This window comes from Stenella coeruleoalba (genome assembly GCF_951394435.1).
Source record: "Stenella coeruleoalba genome assembly, chromosome: 3".
Lineage (NCBI taxonomy): Eukaryota > Metazoa > Chordata > Mammalia > Artiodactyla > Delphinidae > Stenella > Stenella coeruleoalba.
In genome coordinates this window covers 172,001,760-172,019,960 of record NC_137148.1, presented here as the reverse complement: position 1 = coordinate 172,019,960, position 18,201 = coordinate 172,001,760, and the positions used below count along the sequence as shown (strand labels likewise).

At 54.4% G+C, this 18,201-nt stretch overlaps 3 protein-coding genes across 3 annotated transcripts; 1 reads left to right on the top strand and 2 right to left on the bottom strand.

The window, feature by feature from the left end:
• Window positions 1-2,983: 2,983 nt before the first annotated feature.
• TBXA2R (thromboxane A2 receptor) lies at window positions 2,984-8,838 on the top strand. Its single transcript, XM_079915933.1, has 2 exons — window positions 2,984-3,786; window positions 8,135-8,838. Exons 1-2 carry the CDS (start codon window positions 3,001-3,003, stop codon window positions 8,378-8,380), a joined length of 1,032 nt encoding a protein of 343 aa, XP_079772059.1. The 5' UTR covers window positions 2,984-3,000; the 3' UTR covers window positions 8,381-8,838.
• A 799-nt stretch (window positions 8,839-9,637) lies between these two features.
• On the bottom strand, window positions 9,638-11,567 carry LOC307183427 (uncharacterized protein). Its single transcript, XM_079915905.1, has one exon. It carries the CDS (start codon window positions 11,498-11,500, stop codon window positions 9,782-9,784), a length of 1,719 nt encoding a protein of 572 aa, XP_079772031.1. The 5' UTR covers window positions 11,501-11,567; the 3' UTR covers window positions 9,638-9,781.
• A 743-nt stretch (window positions 11,568-12,310) lies between these two features.
• GIPC3 (GIPC PDZ domain containing family member 3) lies at window positions 12,311-15,857 on the bottom strand (the record flags this gene model as incomplete). Its single annotated transcript, XM_079915936.1, has 6 exons — window positions 12,311-12,572; window positions 12,704-12,785; window positions 13,066-13,178; window positions 14,371-14,551; window positions 14,666-14,851; window positions 15,615-15,857. 6 exons carry the CDS (start codon window positions 15,855-15,857, stop codon window positions 12,421-12,423), a joined length of 957 nt encoding a protein of 318 aa, XP_079772062.1. The 3' UTR covers window positions 12,311-12,420.
• Between the last annotated feature and the right edge of the window lie 2,344 nt (window positions 15,858-18,201).

The following is an 18,201-nucleotide window of genomic DNA, read 5'->3' as shown; positions in this document are numbered from 1 at the left end:
GACCCGAGAGAGATTTCTGGAACCCAGGACCCAACCAAATTCCCATCAAAGTTCTGGAACCTCAGCCCCTTGAAATTCTAGATTCTTGGGACCTTCAGCTTCCAGAACTGGGAACTCGTTAGAATTCCAGAACCCGGGACCTTCAAAGTCCAAACCTCCCCACTCTCGGGCCATGGAATCCTGGGTTTGTCCAGCAAATCTGGGGTCCATGTTTCTTTTGAGGCACAGAGAGGGAGAGCACTTCCCCCAAGGGCCACACCGTGGTGCTTATGGCCCTCGGGCTGGGAAGAGCACGGTCCCCTGCAGGGTGGGGGCCCTGCCAGCCCTCCCGGCCAATGTGGGAGGGGAAGGGAGGCCTCGCCAGGTGCCCCTCTGGCCCGCTTGCCTGGGGAACTTGAGCTGCCCGCTCTCACCTGAACCCCTCGGGGGGACTGGAAACCACCGGCTGGGGCCAGAGGGAGTGGTGCCAGTTTCCAGCCTCCCCCAGGCCAAAGGCCCTGGGCCACAGGCTTGTTCCCAGACATGGGAGACGAGGCAGACACGGGGTGTGTGTCCCCAGGTGCATAAGCTCCCCGCAAGGGTGGGGAACCAGGAGACCACGAGACCCGGGAGGAGCTGGCGGTCACTCAGGGCTGAGGCAGGGGCAGTGGCCGCAGGCACAGCCCTGAGTCCCCAGGAATGTTTAGAAACAGCGCATTGCCAGCTCTCCAGGGAGGGAGGGAGCAAGCGCCCCGCCCCAGGGGGAATCCAAGTGCAGGCCAAATCTGAGATGGCAAAGAGCACACCCCTGCCGGGGAGTGGAGGGCTCAGATGGCTGAGCACCGTGGAAAGCCCCCACCCCTCTGGGGTTCAGGTTTCCGTCTCCAGGCCCCGCCCCCATCGAAGTGGCAGTGGCCTTGGCTCTCAGCCTGGGAGGGAAGCTCTGTGGAGCTGGCCAGCAGGAGCTGGGTAATTTATGAGGCTCAATAAGGAGTTGCTGAGCTGAATTAATGAGATGGGGAGTGAGGGGGTAGCGAGCACGCTCACTGCTGAGGCCGGGTCACAGGCATGGGCTCAGGGCCAGCACGAATGGAGCGCCTGCGTGGGCTTAGCCCTGGGCACAGATGAAGTCATTCTCATCATCCGCCCCATCTTATAGGAAGGGAGACTGAGACTCGGAGCGGGGGCTTGACTCCCCTCAGGGTTCGTGGCAAAGTCAGTGTTCGAATCCAGTCTGACCAACTTTTTAGAAAAATTCTATCCCTTTTTTTTGTTTGTTTGGTTGGTGTGTTTTTTGTCTGTCTTGTTTGGCTGAGCTGCACAGCTTGCAGGATCTTAGTTCCCTGACCAGGGACTGAACCCATGCCCTCGGCAGTGAAAGCTCGGAGTCTTAACCACTGGGCCGCCAGGGAATTCCCTAGAAAAATTCGATCTGTTTTTCATCAAGGAAAATTCCGATGATGGTGACCCTCCACACCCACCTCCCACCAGCCTCCACCTGACTCGCAGGCCTTTGACTCAATTACACACATTTGTATGTAATGAGGCCCGAGTTTAAATCTCAGATCCACCCCGGCTAGGCTGTGTGACTTTGGATTAGTTATTTAACCTCTCTGTGCCTCCGGTTCCCTGCCTTTGCAAAATGGGGATCATAAGAGGACCTTTCTGAGCTTTAACTGCCTGGGCCATCTGTGCCTCCCATGGTCCTGCCTCCCCACCTTTGCCCACTCTGATCCTGCCACCCAGTGCCCCCTCCCTGCCAGCACAAGGATGGCTCGTGGTGTGCGCCCAGGGTGGGGTGCCGGCCCCCTGGGTGACCTTACGCCCTCCCTGCTGTGTCCTTTTGGGGAATAGTTGCGGCATGCGGACTTCTTAGTTGCAGCATGCAGACTTCTTAGTTGTGGCATGTGGACTCTTAGTTGCGGCATGTAACTCTTTAGTTGCGTCATGCATGTGGGATCTAGTTCCCTGACCAGGGATTGAACCCAGGACCCCTGCATTGGGAGCGCGGAGTCTTACCCACTGGACTACCAGGGAAGCCCCTGAAAGCTGGCTTTTGAATGGTCTCATTTTATTTCTACTCGACGTCCCCATATCTGGCTGATTCGTCCACACCCGAGGCAGTCAGACCCATATGTCTCTCCAATTTTCTCCCCCAGCCCCACACAGGGTAGTTTATAGCCCATTACCCTCCTCCTATTGTTTATAGCCCGTCCCTAGGGATCCTGCTGCTCCACATGACCTGAGTTTTGCTCACAGATGGAACTGGATTTCTGGGTTTATTTCTTATTAAACAAAAACGGGGGAAAAAAAGAATCTACACGATTCCAACATGTGAGGAAGGCTCTCCCTAAAACACCAATGGGGCCGGGTTTCTCCCACAATTTCACGAGAAATTGTGACCCACAAGGCTGGCCTTGGAGCCTGCTTGAGAACCAGCGACCTCTGGCCACCAGCCAGCTGCCCTCCCCACACTGGGTGTGTCCTGTTTTACAATAGCTGAAATCTGTTCTGGATTCTGCAGTCCACCAAGGGCTCAGATGGATGACCAGCAGGGAAATGGAAGTTTAGAGAGAAGAAATCATTTGCCTGGGGTCACATAGTGGGTACGAGGGCTGGAGTTCAAACTGGGGCTTCTCAGCCCTTCTCTGAGACCTGGCAAATACCAACTGGTGTCTTTCAGGGTTCCCAGAGGAGACAGAACTGATCCTCACCCTTGAGGGTCACTGAGCCTGGGCAGGACAGGGCTGGAGCTAGTCATAGTAGTAATAGTAATACTTACTGAGTAGGGAGTGAGATAGGTCAGGAAAGGCTTCCTATAGGAGGGGATATTTGAGCTGGGGCATTGAAGGTTGTGTAGGAGTTCAGCAGGGCTGCTCAGACTAAAATGCAGAATGAATCACCAGCAAATCTTCTCTTCCGCCACCACCCTCCCCAGGTGTGCCTGAGCCAGTGCCAGTCCACCCCACCTGCAGCCTTGGCCTGATGGGGTGGTGACCCTCCCCACTCCGCTCTGGCGCCATGTGGCCCAATGGCAGTTCTCTGGGGCCCTGTTTGCGGCCAACAAACATCACGCTGGAGGAACGGCGCCTGATCGCCTCCCCCTGGTTCGCAGCCTCCTTCTGCCTGGTGGGCCTGGCCTCCAACCTGCTGGCGTTGAGTGTGCTGGTGAGTGCGCGGCAGGGCAGCTCCCATGTGCGATCCTCCTTCCTGACCTTCCTCTGCGGCCTGGTCATCACTGACTTCATGGGGCTGCTGGTCACTGGCACCATCGTGGTGTCCCAGCACGCCGCCCTCTTTGACTGGCAGGTCGTGGACCCCGGTTGCAGCCTCTGCCACTTCATGGGCGTCATCATGGTCTTTTTTGGCCTGTGCCCACTGCTGCTGGGGGCCGCCATGGCCTCGGAGCGCTACCTGGGCATCACCCGGCCCTTCTCACGGCCCGCAGCCTCCTCGCAGCGCCGGGCCTGGACCACGGTGGGGCTGGTGTGGGCCGCCGCGCTGGCGCTGGGCCTGCTGCCCCTGCTGGGTGTGGGTCGCTACACCGTGCAGTACCCGGGCTCCTGGTGCTTCCTCACACTCGGTGCCGAGCCAGGGGATGTGGCCTTCGGTTTGCTCTTCACCCTCCTTGGCAGCCTCTCGGTGGGGCTCTCCTTCCTGCTCAACACGATCAGCGTGGCCACCCTGTGCCACGTCTACCACGGGCAGGAGGCCGCCCAGCAGCGCCCACGGGACTGCGAGGTCGAGATGATGGCTCAGCTCACGGGCATCATAGTGGTGGCCAGCATCTGCTGGATGCCGCTGCTGGTGAGTGGCGGGGGCAGGGGCTGCCGGGGTCTCCCACCCACCCTTGGTGACTGGGCCTCGGTTCCTCCCGAATGAATTCATAACCCTCAGGTTCTCGTCCGCCCAAGAAAATGTGGGCATGACCCCAGTGTTCAAGGGTCCTTCCTTGAGGAACCCATGAGCAAGACACAGATAATCCCAAACTGGGGGCAGGACTGGGGCAGAGGCAGTGTCCTGGGACTGAGATGCCCAGGGAAGGGCTCCCAGGCTCTCCCTGGGATATCAGGGAAGGCTTTCTGGAAGAGGGGCATTGGAGCTGGGGTTTTGAAGGATGAAGAGGAGTTTACCTGCCAGAGAAAAGCAGGGAGGACATTCCAGGTACAATTACTGAATCATTTCTACTTTGTGCCTAGTTCTGGGCTGGACCCTAACCTTGCACAGATCTTCCCTGAGTCAGGGGAGCTTGCTGAAGTCCTTCCACTGATTGATGTAATTGGCCGCTTGGAGTGGTTATTTTTCCATTTCTGACTGTATGGCGACAAGTCTGGAGACTGGAATCAGATACTTGGTTTCCAGCCCACATCCAACAAGGACTTATCATGTGACTCTGGCTACGGGTCAATCTCCAGCCTCAATCTCCTCCAGCCTCAATCTCCCCCTATTATGGGGATGACTGAAAAGGTGCCAGCCTCTCAGAGTGACTGTCAGGATGATGACATGAACTCATTTGTTCATTGGTTCCTTCAACAAACATTCACTGAGCTATGAGTGTGTTGCTGGCTCTGGTCTAGGCACTGCACAGGGAACAAAGCTGACAAAACTGCCTGACTTCCTGGAACTCAGGTCGTTGGGAAGACAGGAAATAAACATAGTATATAAATAAGTGAAGTGGTAGATATTAGGAGGTGATAAGGGCTAAAACAAAAGCTAAACCTGTGGGATAGGAAGATTGCAAATTTGGTTTGCTTTGTTTTGCTAAGAATGTTTTTACGTGTGTCAGTGGTGGGAGAAAAAAAAGAAAGGAACATAATTTTTTTTGTGATACGTGAAGCTGCAGGCACTGATGGGTCCCAGGGGAGTGGCAGTTACAGGATGATGCTTCCAGCTGAGAAATGTGCTTCTGTTCTGTACCTGGGGTGTCCCTCCCAGGCCTGGTCTCATAGAGCTGAGGCCATTTCTTTTTTTGTATTTTATTTTATTTATTTTATACAGCAGGTTCTTATTAGTTATCTATTTTATACATATTAGTGTATGTATGTCGATCCCAATCTCCCAATTCATCCCACCACCACCGCCCCACCCCGCCACTTTACCCACTTGGTGTCCATACGTTTATTCTCTACATCTGTGTCGAGCTGAGGCCATTTCTATATTCACTTGTAATTATTATCATTATTATTTATCGAGCAGCATCTAGACGGTGCCTGTGAGCACCTGAGTCAGGTCCCCCCTCTGCCCACAGCCCTCCAGGGCTCCCACCTCCCTCAGGGTAAAAGCCTAAGTCCTCCCTGCCACCCACAAGGCCCTGCATGACCTGCCCCGTCCCCTCCCTGCCCTCCCCTCCTCCCTCTCTCCCCCTCGCTCACTCTGCTCCAGACACATGAACCTCCTGGCTGTTCCTCCAACATGCCAGGCCCGGTCCTGCCCCAGGACCTTTGCACTGGGCTGTACCCTCTGCCTGGAATGCTTTCCCCCACCCCAGATCTCCACATGGATCACTCCCTCACTCCTCCATGTCTTACCTCAAATGTCACCTTCACCAAGAGGTCCCTGACAAGGATCTGTCTCAGCCTCTTCTTTCTCCCTGCCCTCCAGCCTTGACTCTCTTGAAATAGCCAGGATGAGCCCCGCCCTGCTCTGAGCCATTGGAACTGAGGCTTTGTAGGATAAATAGAAGTTGAACTGTTAGGTAAAAACCAGGAAGGCATCCTAGGTAGAATCACCGAATCATTAAACGATTCCTGGTCCCCTTGGGCAGCAAAGTTTTTCCTAAAAGGCCATATAGTAAACCCTTTAAACACAGTCTCTGTGACAACGACGCAGCTCTGCTGCTGTGGCATGAAAGCTACATGGAAACAAACGGGCGTGGCTGTGCACCAATAGGACTTCATTTACGGACTCTGAAATTTGAATTTCATGTCATTGTCACGTCACAAAATATGCTTTCTAGGCCTCTACCCTGGTGGCCCAGTGGTTAAGACTCCGTGCTTCCACTGCAGGGGGTGTGGGTTCGATCCCTAGTTGAGCATGCTGCATGACTTGGCCAAAAAATAAAAAATAAAAATAAAAATATTTTTAAATTAAAAAACCCCCAAAATATGCTTTCTAATTTTTTTCTCTCACCATTGACACATGTAAAAACATTCTTAGCAAAACAACAAACCAGGGCTTCCCTGGTGGTGCAGTGGTTGAGAATCTGCCTGCCAATGCAGGGGACACGGGTTCGAGCCCTGGTCTGGGAAGATCCCACATGCCGCGGAGCAACTGGGCCCGTGAGCCACAATTACTGAGCCTGCGCGTCTGGAGCCTGTGCTCCGCAACAAGAGAGGCCGCGATAGTGAGAGGCCCGCGCACCGCAATGAAGAGTAGCCCCCGCTTGCCACAACTAGAGAAAGCCCTCGCACAGAAACGAAGACCCAACACAGCCCAAAATACATAAATTAAAAAAAAAGTTATCTTTAAAAAAACAAACAAACAAACAAACAAAAAAACAACAAACCAAAAAGGCAAAAATAAAGCAAACAAAGCAAAACAAAAACAGGTGGCAGGCCAGATTTGGCCCATGAGGCAACTCCTGCTCTAAAACCTCCCATAGCTCCCTATTGTCCCAGAAGAAAGGCCCACAGACACTTCCTTCAAACTCACCTGGGAAACTCCTATTCGCCATCTGGTTACCTCTCCCAAGCCCGGTCAGGCTCCTACTCTGGGCTCCAACAGTGCCTCCATCACTGCTAGGTCACCCCCACTCCCACCACCAAACTGCAACCACCTGGTCACATGTCCTAATGGGGCTGTGAGCCTGTGAACCTGTGCAAGTGGGACCTGGGTCTGTCTTGGCCACTGCAGTGTCCCCAGAATTGCCCAGCACACTAGGTGCTCAGGAAACAATTTTAAAATAATAATTGTGGGGGAATTTCCTAGCGGTCCAGTGGTTAGGACTCTGCACTTACACTGCTGAGGGCACAGGTTCAATCCCTGGTCAGGGAACTAAGATCCTGCAAGCTGTATGGTGCAGCCAAAAAAAAAAGAAAAAATTTATTTTAGTATAATACATGCAATACAATATGAATATAATTATATTAACTATAGTATAAATTTGATTATAATTATGAAATATAATAATTATAATTAATTAGATTAGATTAGAATTAATAATTATATCAATCATTATATAATTTTTAAATACTGTATAACATATAACTATAATTACATATTATTACTTAATATTTAACAATTATATCAATCATTATATAATATATAGTTATATATTATATAACTGTTAAATACTATATAACATATAACTGTAGTTATATATTATTCATTCATACTTAATAATATATCAATCATTATATATATTATGTAATTGTTAAATATGATATAACATATAGCTATAATTACATATTATTAATACTTAATAATTATATCAATCATTATGTAATATATAGTCACATCCTTATAATTATGTTATATATTATATAATTACATATATAACTTTAAATACTATATAATATATATAACATAACTATATATAATAGTTATAATTAACAATATATTAATTATTAGGTAACTAATTATATTCTATGATAATCTGTAAATACCTTATTACATTATATATTGTATAATATTAAATCTAAAATCCAATATTTAATAAAATATATTAAAGTGAGTTAATATAAGAATTTAACAAAAATTATTTAACATAAAATTTTATAAACTATAAATTTTAATATAATATAAACTGACTTAAAATAAACAACATAAAATTTAATTATTTAATATACAATTTTATACCATAATTTGATATTATATTATAAAATTTGTATAAAATATAAATGTTTGATAGAATAATAAAACTGGCAGTCACAGTGATTCCACCTGCTCGCACCTGCAAGTCCTCTTGTCCACCACGTTTAATTGTGCCCAGGAGAGGAGCAGGAAAAGTGTGCTATTTTTCGGCCACATCAGCTGAAGCTCAGAGAGGTCAGGCAGCTCTGCCGGGGTCACACAGCACCTCGGGGACAAAATCAGCACGGGGTCTCGGTGGATGGCAGGTGGCCCGGGCAGGTACTGGTGGAGGGCAGGGCTGGTGGCCGGCCTGGCCCCCGGCTGACCGCTCTGGCCACACGCACACACACCCCTCCCCCCGCAGGTCTTTATCGCCCAGACGGTGCTGCGGAGCCCGCCTGCCATGAGCCCGACTGGGCAGCTGTCCCGAGCCACCGAGAAGCAGCTGCTTATCTACCTGCGCGTGGCCACCTGGAACCAGATCCTCGACCCCTGGGTGTACATCCTGTTTCGCCGGGCGGTGATCCGGCGCCTCCACCCTCGCCTCAGTACCCGGCCCAGGTCTCTCTCCCTGCAACCCCAGCTCACCCGCAGGTCCACGATGCAGTAGGGCCAGGGCTGGACGTCGGGGGCAGCTCTGGAAGGACAGAGCACCCTGCCAGCATGTCCCCCATCTAAACTTTGTTCTCCCTGTCAGTCGCATCTGCCTGTTCGGAAGTCTAGGAGCCAGGAGTGCAGGATGGACAGTTTGAGTGGCAGGATTGTGTGCTGTCTTCCATCATCCCTGGGGACCCTCCAACTCTTCCCTGACTCCCCTTTCCAAAGCCCCTCCCCTCTCTCCGCCCCTCCCCACTCAGAGGCGCCTCCCAATCCCAGGAAGGGTGTGGGCAATGCTGGGATGGTGTCTGGAGGAAAGCAGACTTGTAAGCCTCCCCTTGCAGAAATCCTCCAGAAATGGGGGACTCTGACCCCCTCTGACCCCTGAATATGACCTGCTTACTGAGGAACAGTTGATTCCCTTTGACAGCCCAATTTGAGAAGGCTCTGTCTAGAAAAGGTTGAATGAGAACGGGCAAGAGACTCCCTCTCTTGCCAAAACATAATCTCTTTTGGCTCTGAAATCGTCAATTATTGAAGTTTCTTGTATCAATATTCCTATCCAACCGTGTGGCAGCCGAGCAGGACTGGGGGGCTGTGGAAGCCCCAAGAGCTTGGGCTGGCTTCCAGCTCCTCTCCCCACTTCCTTTATTGAGTCTTCCCTAAGCACTTTACAGCTTGGATCTCCTGGAAGCCTCCCTACAGCCCCTAAGAGAGGGTTCTGGGATTAAGCCCATTTTGCAGGTGAGGAAAAGAGAGGGCAAGACACACAGGGACCATGGCGTACACGCCTGCTTCCTCCACGGCAGATGGGATGCACTCCCTCATAAGCTTGTGGTTTAGCCATCTATTCACTCAGCCCTTCAGACTCCCCATGCCTTGAACAAGCAGCTCCTGGCCCATAGTAGGTGCTCAGTAAAGGCAGACAGAATGGCCGAATGACTGAGCTTGTCTAGAGCACCGTGTGTCTGCAGGTCCATGAGCACCTGCACACTTAGCACTTAACAATGTGCCTGGCACATCGTAGCCACGTAAGAAGCATCTAGTGCTGTCATGTCACCCTCACGCCTGCCCCTTCCTCTGCTCTCCCCCAAACACCCCCCAAAAACGACACACAGAGCTGCAGGGGTGGGAGGTGCCTTTATTCCCCATGAGCCCTCGAGGTACATGAGGGGGAAACCGCCTCCTGCCCCAACTTCCCCCCCCCCGCCTCACCCCACCTCCCCTCCACAGACCTGGGATCTGCTTACAGCTCCCAGAGCCAGGCCCGGGTGAAACCAAAGCCCCTGTGTCCACCCTCCCTCACCGCCCCCCACCCCGCCTGTGGGGGAATGAGGTCACCTGCTGCTTCTGGGGGACCCAGGCTGGGAGGGGCAGGAGAGGGGATGGGGGCCACAAGTATGTCACCCCCAAGCTATAGCCCCCCATGGTAGGGGAGGGGCTCTGACGCCGGCGGAGCTGGCCCTGGCTCCCTGAGCTCGGGGGAGGGGGCAGGCCCCTGAGCTGAGGGTTCAGGGGGCTGGGAATGCAGGAGGGCCGCCCTGGTGGCAGAACTAGGGATGACAGATTTGGTGGGTGGGGTGGACTTCTGGGGTCTCAGCTGGGGCTTGGGGGGGAGGGCTGGTTTCTGCGGGACGGAGGGGGACCACGGCCGTGGGAACAGGGCAGAAGTGGATGGGCTTCGGCCTGGGCCAGTATCGGCCTGGGCTCCTTGAACCCGATCATGGGACTGAGGGTGAGAGACCCTCCTAGGACCTGTAGGTGGGGCTCTGAGTGATGGGCCTGGGTGTTGAGGTCGGGCTGGGGCAGTGGCATCAGCCTGGGTTCTGGGGTCAAGGCCAGGGGTTGGTGGGCGGAGCCCATTTCTAGAGCTGAGCTGTATTCTTGAGCTGGTCTGGCTTCTGGAGCCGGATTGCGTTTCAGAAACAGATTCGGTTCTGGAAGTAAGGTGGATTCCAGAGCTGGGCTGGGTTCTTGAACTGGTCTGGGTTTCAGAGCTGTGGTGAGTCTCAGCTCTGAACTGAATTCTAGAGCTGAACTGGGTTCTGGAGCTGAGCTGGGCTCCAGAGCTGGGCTGAATTCTTGCACTGGGCTGGGTCCCAGAGCTGGGCTGGGTCTCAGAGATGAGCTGGGTTCCAGCACTGGTCTGCGTTCCGGAGCTGGGTTGGGTTCCAGAACTGGGCTGTATTCTTGAACTGGTCTGGGTCCCAGAGCTGGGCTGGGCTGTAGAGATGAGCGGACTTCCAGAGCTGGTCTGTCTCCCAAAGTCCGGCTCAATAGCAGAGCTGCCTGGGGGTGTGGTCTGGAGGTGGTTTCTAGAGCTTTGCAGGGTTTCTGAGACGAGCTGGGTCCCAGAGGTGCTTTGAGTTCCCAGGCAGGGCTGGGTCCTGGAGCTGGGCCTGCTCTCAGAGCTTGACAGAGCTGTGGAGCTTAAGTCTGTTGCTGCATTGGTCTGGGTCCCAGGCCCAGACTTTAGCTGGACTCTGGAACTCAAGTAGGTCTCAGCAATTGACTGTGTTTTAGAGCTCGATGGGATTTCAGAGCCGGCCTGCGCTCTAGAACTGAGCTGAGTTCTGGAGCTGGGTGGAGTGCCTGAGCTGGACTGAACTCTGGAAGTTGGCCAAGCCTTGAAGTCTGTCTGGGTCCCAGAGCTGGATGATGTTCTAGAGCTGCTCTGTGTTCTGCAGTGAGGGTGGGTCTTGGCATCAAGTGGAGCTCTGGAGGCGGGCCTTGCCCCAGAGATGGATGGGGGTCCAGAGCTTGTCTGAATTCTGGAGACAGGCCTGCTTGTTGCGCTAGTCTGGGGTATAGAGCGGGGCTCAGTCTCTGAGCTGGACTCATCGTTGGAGCTGGGCTGGGCCCTAGTATGGGGGTGGGGTCTGGGCCTGGACTGCTCTGCAGCGTGCATCTGGGTTCCTGAGCTGGTCTGGGCATGAGAACAGGGTTGCGTTTCGGAACTGCCTTTGAATCCTGAGCTGATGTGGCTTCTGGAACTGGGCTGCTTCTTGAGTCTCACCTGGGTTCCAGAACTAACTGGTGTTTCTGAGCTAGACCAGGTGTCCAGGTACAACTGGGTCATGGAACTGTCTTGCGTTCCAGAGTTGGGTCGAGTTTTAAGGCAGGGCTGGGTCATAAAGCTGGCCTGACTTTCAGAACTAGCATTGATTTCAGAGCCGGGGTGGCTCTTAAAACTTGTCTGGGTTCCCAAACTTGACTTTAGATCAGAGCTCAGCTTAGCCTCAGAGCTGTCCTGGGTTCTAGAGGAGAGCTGGGTTCTGGAGCTGGGTTGCATCTCAGAACTGGCTTGCGTTCTAGTGATGAACTGGGCCTCAGAGCTGGCCTGGGTTCCAGAGCAGGGCTTGGTCTCAGAGCTGGGCTTGGTCTCAAAACTGGTATGGGTTCTAGACGTGAACGTGATCTCAGAGCTGGCCTTGCCTCTAGAGGGGAGCTGGGTCTCCGAGCTGAGCTGGGTTCTAGGGGAGGGCTGGGTCTCAGATCTGGGCTTGGTCTCTGAGCTGGCCTGGGTTCCAGAGCAGGGCTTGGTCTCAGAGCTGGGCTTGGTCTCAAAACTGGTATGGGTTCTAGAGGTGAACGTGGTCTCAGAGCTGGCCTTGCCTCTAGAGGGGAGCTTGGTCTCCGAGCTGAGCTGGGTTCTAGGGGAGGGCTGGGTCTCAGATCTGGGCTTGGTCTCTGAGCTGGGCTGGGTTCTAGAGCAGGGCTGGGTCTCAGGGCTGCGCCTGGTCTCAAAACTGGTATGGGTTCTAGAGGTGAACGTGGTCTCAGGGCTGCGCTTGGTCTCCGAGCTGAGCTGGGTTCTAGAGCATGGCCGAGTCTCAGGGCTGGGCTCAGTCTCAAAACTGGTGTGGGTTCTAGAGGTGATACCAGTCTCAGATATGGGCTTGGTCTCTGAGCTGGGCTGGGCTCTAGAGCAGGGCTGGGTCTCAGATCTGGGCTTCTGGACTCCAGAGCAGGGCTGGGCTTGGGGAACTGGCCGGGAGGGCTGGGACATGGGGCTGGGCTCCGGGCTGGGGCTGCGCTCGGCCCCGGGGCAGACTAGCCACAGGCCTCCCTGGCCTCGCCGATGGCGGCCCACACCTCCACCACAAACTCGTCCGGGAAGGCGAACTCGCCCAAAACGGAGTCTAAATGGCGTGCAAACTCCTGGACACTCACTGTCTTCTTGGATGTCTCCACCATGGTGGACGCTGCAGGCCGAGCCGAGGGGAAGTGGGTGAGGGCGCTCCCTGGGGGGACGCCAGCTTCCCCTGGGACCCTTGCCTCCTCCCCGTGGGCTGTCCTCCCCCCAGGGTCCACCCGGCTTACCCTGGCCCCTTACCCAGCTCTGGGTCCCGAATGCCCATGTAGCTCTCCAGCAGGTCATCCACCCTCCGAGATGCCTCCTCCTCAAATTCACTAGGCTGGGGTTGTAGGGAGCAAAGCAGAGGGTCAGAAGCCTGGGATCACTCCAGCCCAGCCCCCTCCCCAGTCCCCCACCCCTTAGGTGACAGCAGACTGGGACCACACATTAGTCAATGCTTCTGGTCCCACCATTACTGCCCTGACTGACAAGGGCCCACTTTGCAGGTAGGGAAACTGAGGCTGGGCAAAGGAGAGGGTCTTACCCAAGGTCATGCTGAGTCAGCGATAGAGCTCTAGGTGCAAGAGACCCTGATGTCCACCCTTCTCCCCTCCACTCACCACTTCCTCCACAGTGGCGGCCCCCCCAGACCGAAGCCGCAGGGTCTCCCTCCCACTGCTGACTTTTGCCTCCGTGGGGCATTTGCTGCTCCGGCTTCTCTGGCCGATCATATCTGGAGGGGACAGAGTGGAGGAGGTGCATGTGTTCTGGGCAGATCCATATCTTCCTAAACACTCAGAAGCCACCAGCTGAGCCTTTCTAGAACCTTCCTACCCTTCAAAGTCCTCCTTATGTCCATGGGTGAATCCTCAGGGACCATGCTTGAGAATCCTTTCTTCCCTCAAATTTCCCTCCTCCTCTCAAAGTGACTTTCTCTAGAAGAGACTGCTTAAGATTCTCCTTGTTCCCAGAGGATCAATCTAGAAAGCTCCTTGCTCTAGAATTGGCTCTTCCTAACCTGCTCACGGCTCTCAGAGTTCACTGTCCTGCTCCAGGGCAGATCTAGGACCCCATCCTGTCGCACTCCCCTGGGACCTCCCTCCAGATGGGCCAGGGCACCTTTAGAACCTCTTGTTCTGGGACAGGGTGACTCAAAGGGCCAGTCCATGATGAGATAAGAAGCCTGTGCCAGAAAGGAAATTACCATCCTGCTTCCTTCCTTGAGAAAGTCTGCTTATGGAAAACAATTGTCTGCTGAACTAAACAAGGTGATCTACATTCTAGATCAAGGTTCTCAACCCAGCTGGCATGGGGGGCGGGGGGGGGAGGAGTGTGATTTTGCGCCCCCCCCCCCGTGACATTGACAATACCTAGAGACGCTTTTGATTGTTACAACTCAGGGGAGACACTGGCACCTGTTAGGTCGAACCTGACAGTGCCCAAGACCGCCCCACAACAGTCATCCAGCCCCAGATGTGAATAGTGCTGAGGTTAAGAATCCTTCTTCGACGGGGACCTCCTTATCTCATCCATGGACCAGTCACAGACTTCTCTTTGAAAAGCCCCATTCTAGAGCTCCCTTTGAGAGTCACTCTCAAGAACTCACCAGAGCCTCATAGCAATACTTTAAAAGCTCCCAGACCAGCTACAAAATAGATCCAGATACCTCCTCATCCTTTCCCAATCTTCCCAAGCCTCCCCCGACCCCCATGCCCAGACCAACTCTATAACAATCTAGAAATGACCCTCCTGTTCCTCATACAGTGCCAGAAGCTCCCTGTCCTGTCACCAGAGGCATCTAGAACCTTCCATCCTGTCCCATCCCCCCACCCTTTGCCACCCGGTGCATGCAGAGGACCAATTTCTGGAAGAGCTTCCCCGCCGCCCCCCACCAGCCTGCCCCCTGGGCCCCAGGTGGCCCTCACCGAAAGCTCTCTTGGGCTGAACCAGGCGCAGGGTGAAAGGCTGCGACTTGGGCAGCTCCCGGAGCATCTTGGCCACCTCGTAGTGGCGGCAGCCAACGATTGAGTGGTCGTTGATGGCCTCAATGCTGTCGCCCACGCACACTGCCTCGATCCGGTTGATGATGCTGCCTTCCTTGATCCTCTGCAGGGACCCAGAGTCACTCACAGGGCCACCCCAGCGGCCCCTCTCAGGTCCTGTTCACACCAGAGAGGGGCAGAGAGGGGCACCCGGGAAGCCACCCGCCCCCACGGGCACCTTGATGAAGGCATAGCCAGCCCCGTTGTCAGTGATGGTCAGTCCCAGGGCGTCCTCGGTCTTAGTGACCTCCACCTCTTTGGTCTCGCCGCGCACGTGGGCAAAGATAAAGTCCTCCAACCCTATCTGGCCGCCTAGGAGTTTCTGCATGTCCACTTTGTGGCTGTTTAGGGTGCAGAATAAGATCTGTCCCGAGGGGAGGGGGAGCCCAAAATTAATGACAGACCTCATTCATCCCCCACCGTCTGCGCAGAACAACCGGGGGTTGGGCTCAGGGGCCTGATAGGGAAACCGAGGCGCAAAGAGGCACGAAACCGACCCCAGTCATCCCCTACCAGGATCGCAGTCACGTGTAATGGCAGAGTATGGGATCCTCTCAGAATGGGGTGGGAGGCGAGGAGACTGGGACCCCCAGAATGGGGAGCAGGGTGAGAAGGAGACTTAGGGCAGGAGGACGCCCCCTCTCCCACCCCCCCCAGACTTCCCCTTTTAACCCTTCGTTGCTCTGTCACCCCCGGTCTTTTAAAACTGTTCTAAATCTGCTGGCGCCCCCTCGGGGCTGCGAGGCGCACCTACAACCCAGCCCCTGACCCCCCGCGGCCTCGGACTTCTCACCTGAAAGGGGGCTGCCTGGAACCACAGCCCCGCAGCCGCGCCCAGGAAACATAGGCGCTTCCCTGAGAGCTGGGGTCCACTCCTAGCTGGGTCAGCCCAGTGTTTTCCTGGACGAACTAGGCATCCGTTAACCCTAAGACGTGCGCATGTTTTGCGCAGGGGGTCCACCGGGTACGGACACCCCAGGATCTGAGAGGTGCGTCTCTGAGATCCGGAGATCGGGTCCCCTCCATCCGAAGATGGGCGTTCTGGGGCCCCAGTCCCGGCGTCCAGGGTCCACCCCTACCCCCGGTCAGCCGGTGGGCCTCGGGTGCTGGGGGTCCGGGGGCCTCACCTCGGTGGGCGCGATCCCGAAGGCCTCGGCGATCTTGGCGTAAAGCTCGCGGACGTTGGTGAAGCCCTCGATCTTGCCCGTGGGGCTGCCGTGAGCCAGCTGCGTGCGGAAGATGAGGCGCGGGCGGGCTCGGGGCGCGGCCGGGCTGGGGGACGCGGCTGGGGGCTCGGCGGGCGAGGGCGGGGGTGCGGGCAGGCGTGGGGCCTCGGCCCCCCGGGCCTCGCGGGCCGCTGTGGTCTCCATGGCAGGAGGAGCTCGGCCACCGGGGCCACGGCCACAGCCGCCGGATCCGCCGCTTCCTGCAGCCTCCCCTCCCCCGGCCCAAGGAGCGACAGCCGAGCCGTCGGGGTAAGGGGATCCGGGAACCCGAGCCTCCCGGGAAGGCGACACCGCGGAGTGCGGGGGTGTGGGAGGGGAGGGCAGGGGGGCGGGGGGGCTGGCCCCAGGTGTGCCGGCCTTGCCAGGGCCAGCTGTGAACTCTCCAGGGAGCGGGAAAAATAAGGATCACAAATAAGGATGGGGCAGCCGTGGGTGCCCGGGCGCTTGCTCTCTGCTGGGCGCACTCATTTAATCCTTGCAACAACCATAAGAGGTGGGGAGGACGCTTACCCTGGTATAAACTGAGCCACAACGTGTCCATCCTCTGCCCACAGCCCTCCAGGGCTCCCACCTCCCTCGGGGTAAAAACTCAAGTCTTCCCCTCCACGCACAAGGCCCTGCACAACCTGCCCCGTCCCCTCCCTGCCCTCCCCACCTCCCTCTCTCCCCCTTGCTCACTCTGCTCCAGACACACGGACCTCCTTGCTGTTCATTCAACACAACAGGCACTATCCTGCCCCAGGGCCTTTGCACAGGCTGTGCCCCTACACTTGGAACATCTTCTCCCAGATCTCCAAGTGGTTCACTCCCTCACCTCCTTCGGCTCTTGGCTCAGTTGTCACCTCCTATCACCATCTCCCAATCTCTCTTTCTGGCTTTTTTCCTCCCTAGCACTGAGCATGACCTGACATAGCAGATAGTTTATTTATTCATCTTGTGTTTCCTCTGTCTCCTCAACTGGAATGTCAGTTTCAGGAGGGCAGGAGTTCTGGTCTCTTTCATCCCCTGCTGTATCCTGGCACACAGTGGGCACACTGGGTTACAGATAAATTAGAAGGAAGTTCTGGGCACCAGGAGGCGTCTCTCAGAATCCCCTGGGAACACAGCATCTAGGCGTCACCGACAGGAACGATGGTTGGCTCAATAAACAGCAGTGGAATGCCATATAGCAGCTCCAAAGAGAGGCCTTTCGCCTTGGATGAATCTCAGAAACCAACCATTGATGAAAACAGGCAAGTTGCAGAAGGCTTCGGACGATGTAAGAAAATTTATGTAAAGTTTAAAAACGTGCAAAATGGGATACACGCTATAGCACAGATGAACCTTGGAAACACGATGCTCATTGAAAGAAGCCAGATTACAAAGGCCACGTAGCGTGTGATGCCGTTTAGATGAAGTGTCCAGAACAGGCAGATCCATGGAGACAGAAAGTGGATTCGTGGTTGCCTGGGACTGGGGGAGGGGAGGATGGGGAGTGATGGCTAATGGGAGGGGGGTTTGTTTTGGGGGTGATGAAAATGTTCTGGAATTAAGTTGGGCTGGTGGTTGCACAACTTTGTGATTAAACTAGAAGCCACAGAGTCGTCTACTTTCGAACCTTTAGAAACGAACCAAAAAAAAATCCATCAGGATGGTACTCTTGTGGGAAGACATCCTTTTGTGCTAAAAGTAGGTAAAGACCTGCCCAGGAATGGTAAACTCCAAATTTGGGATGAGGGTACAGAGCCAGGGAGGGCGTGAGAGGAGGGAGCACACACTTGGACGTGGGTGTGTGAGAGTATCGTTTTTCGAGTCTCCTGGGACAACCGTAACAAAGTACCACCAACTGGCTGGCTCATGAACAACAGAAATTTACTCTCTCACAGTTCTGGAGGCTAGAAATCAGCAAGACCAAGCTCCTCTGACACCCTGGGTGGCATCCTTCCTGCCCCTCCTGGCTTCTGTTGGTGGCTGGTCATCCTTGGCATTCCTTGGAGGCGTGCTTTGCCTGTGTCTGCCTCCGTTGTCACATGGCTGTCTCCTCTCTGCAGCTGTGTCCAAATCTTTATCTTCTTATAAGGACATCAGTCATATTGGATTAGAGGCTGCCCCACTCCATGACCTCATCTTAACTAATCATATCTGCAGTGACCCTATTGCCAAATACGGTCACATTTTGAGGTTCTGGGGGTTAGGGCTTCAAGATTTTCTTTGGAGGGGACAAAATTCAACCGGTAACATCAGTGCTTGTCAAATTACTCCCTAGAATTTTTAAGCTGCCCCAAACATTCCATTAAAGGCTGAAGTCTCTGAGAGGGTTCCCCAGTAAGTTAAGCATAGAATTGCCATCTGACCCAGCAAGTCTGCTTCTCAGGATCGACCCAGAAGTGAGGGCAGGTGTTCAAACAAAAACCTGTACATGCATGTTCTCAGCTGTACGATTCACAGCAACCAAAAGGTGGGAACAACCCGAAGGGCCATCAACAGATGCTGGATAAACAAAATGTGG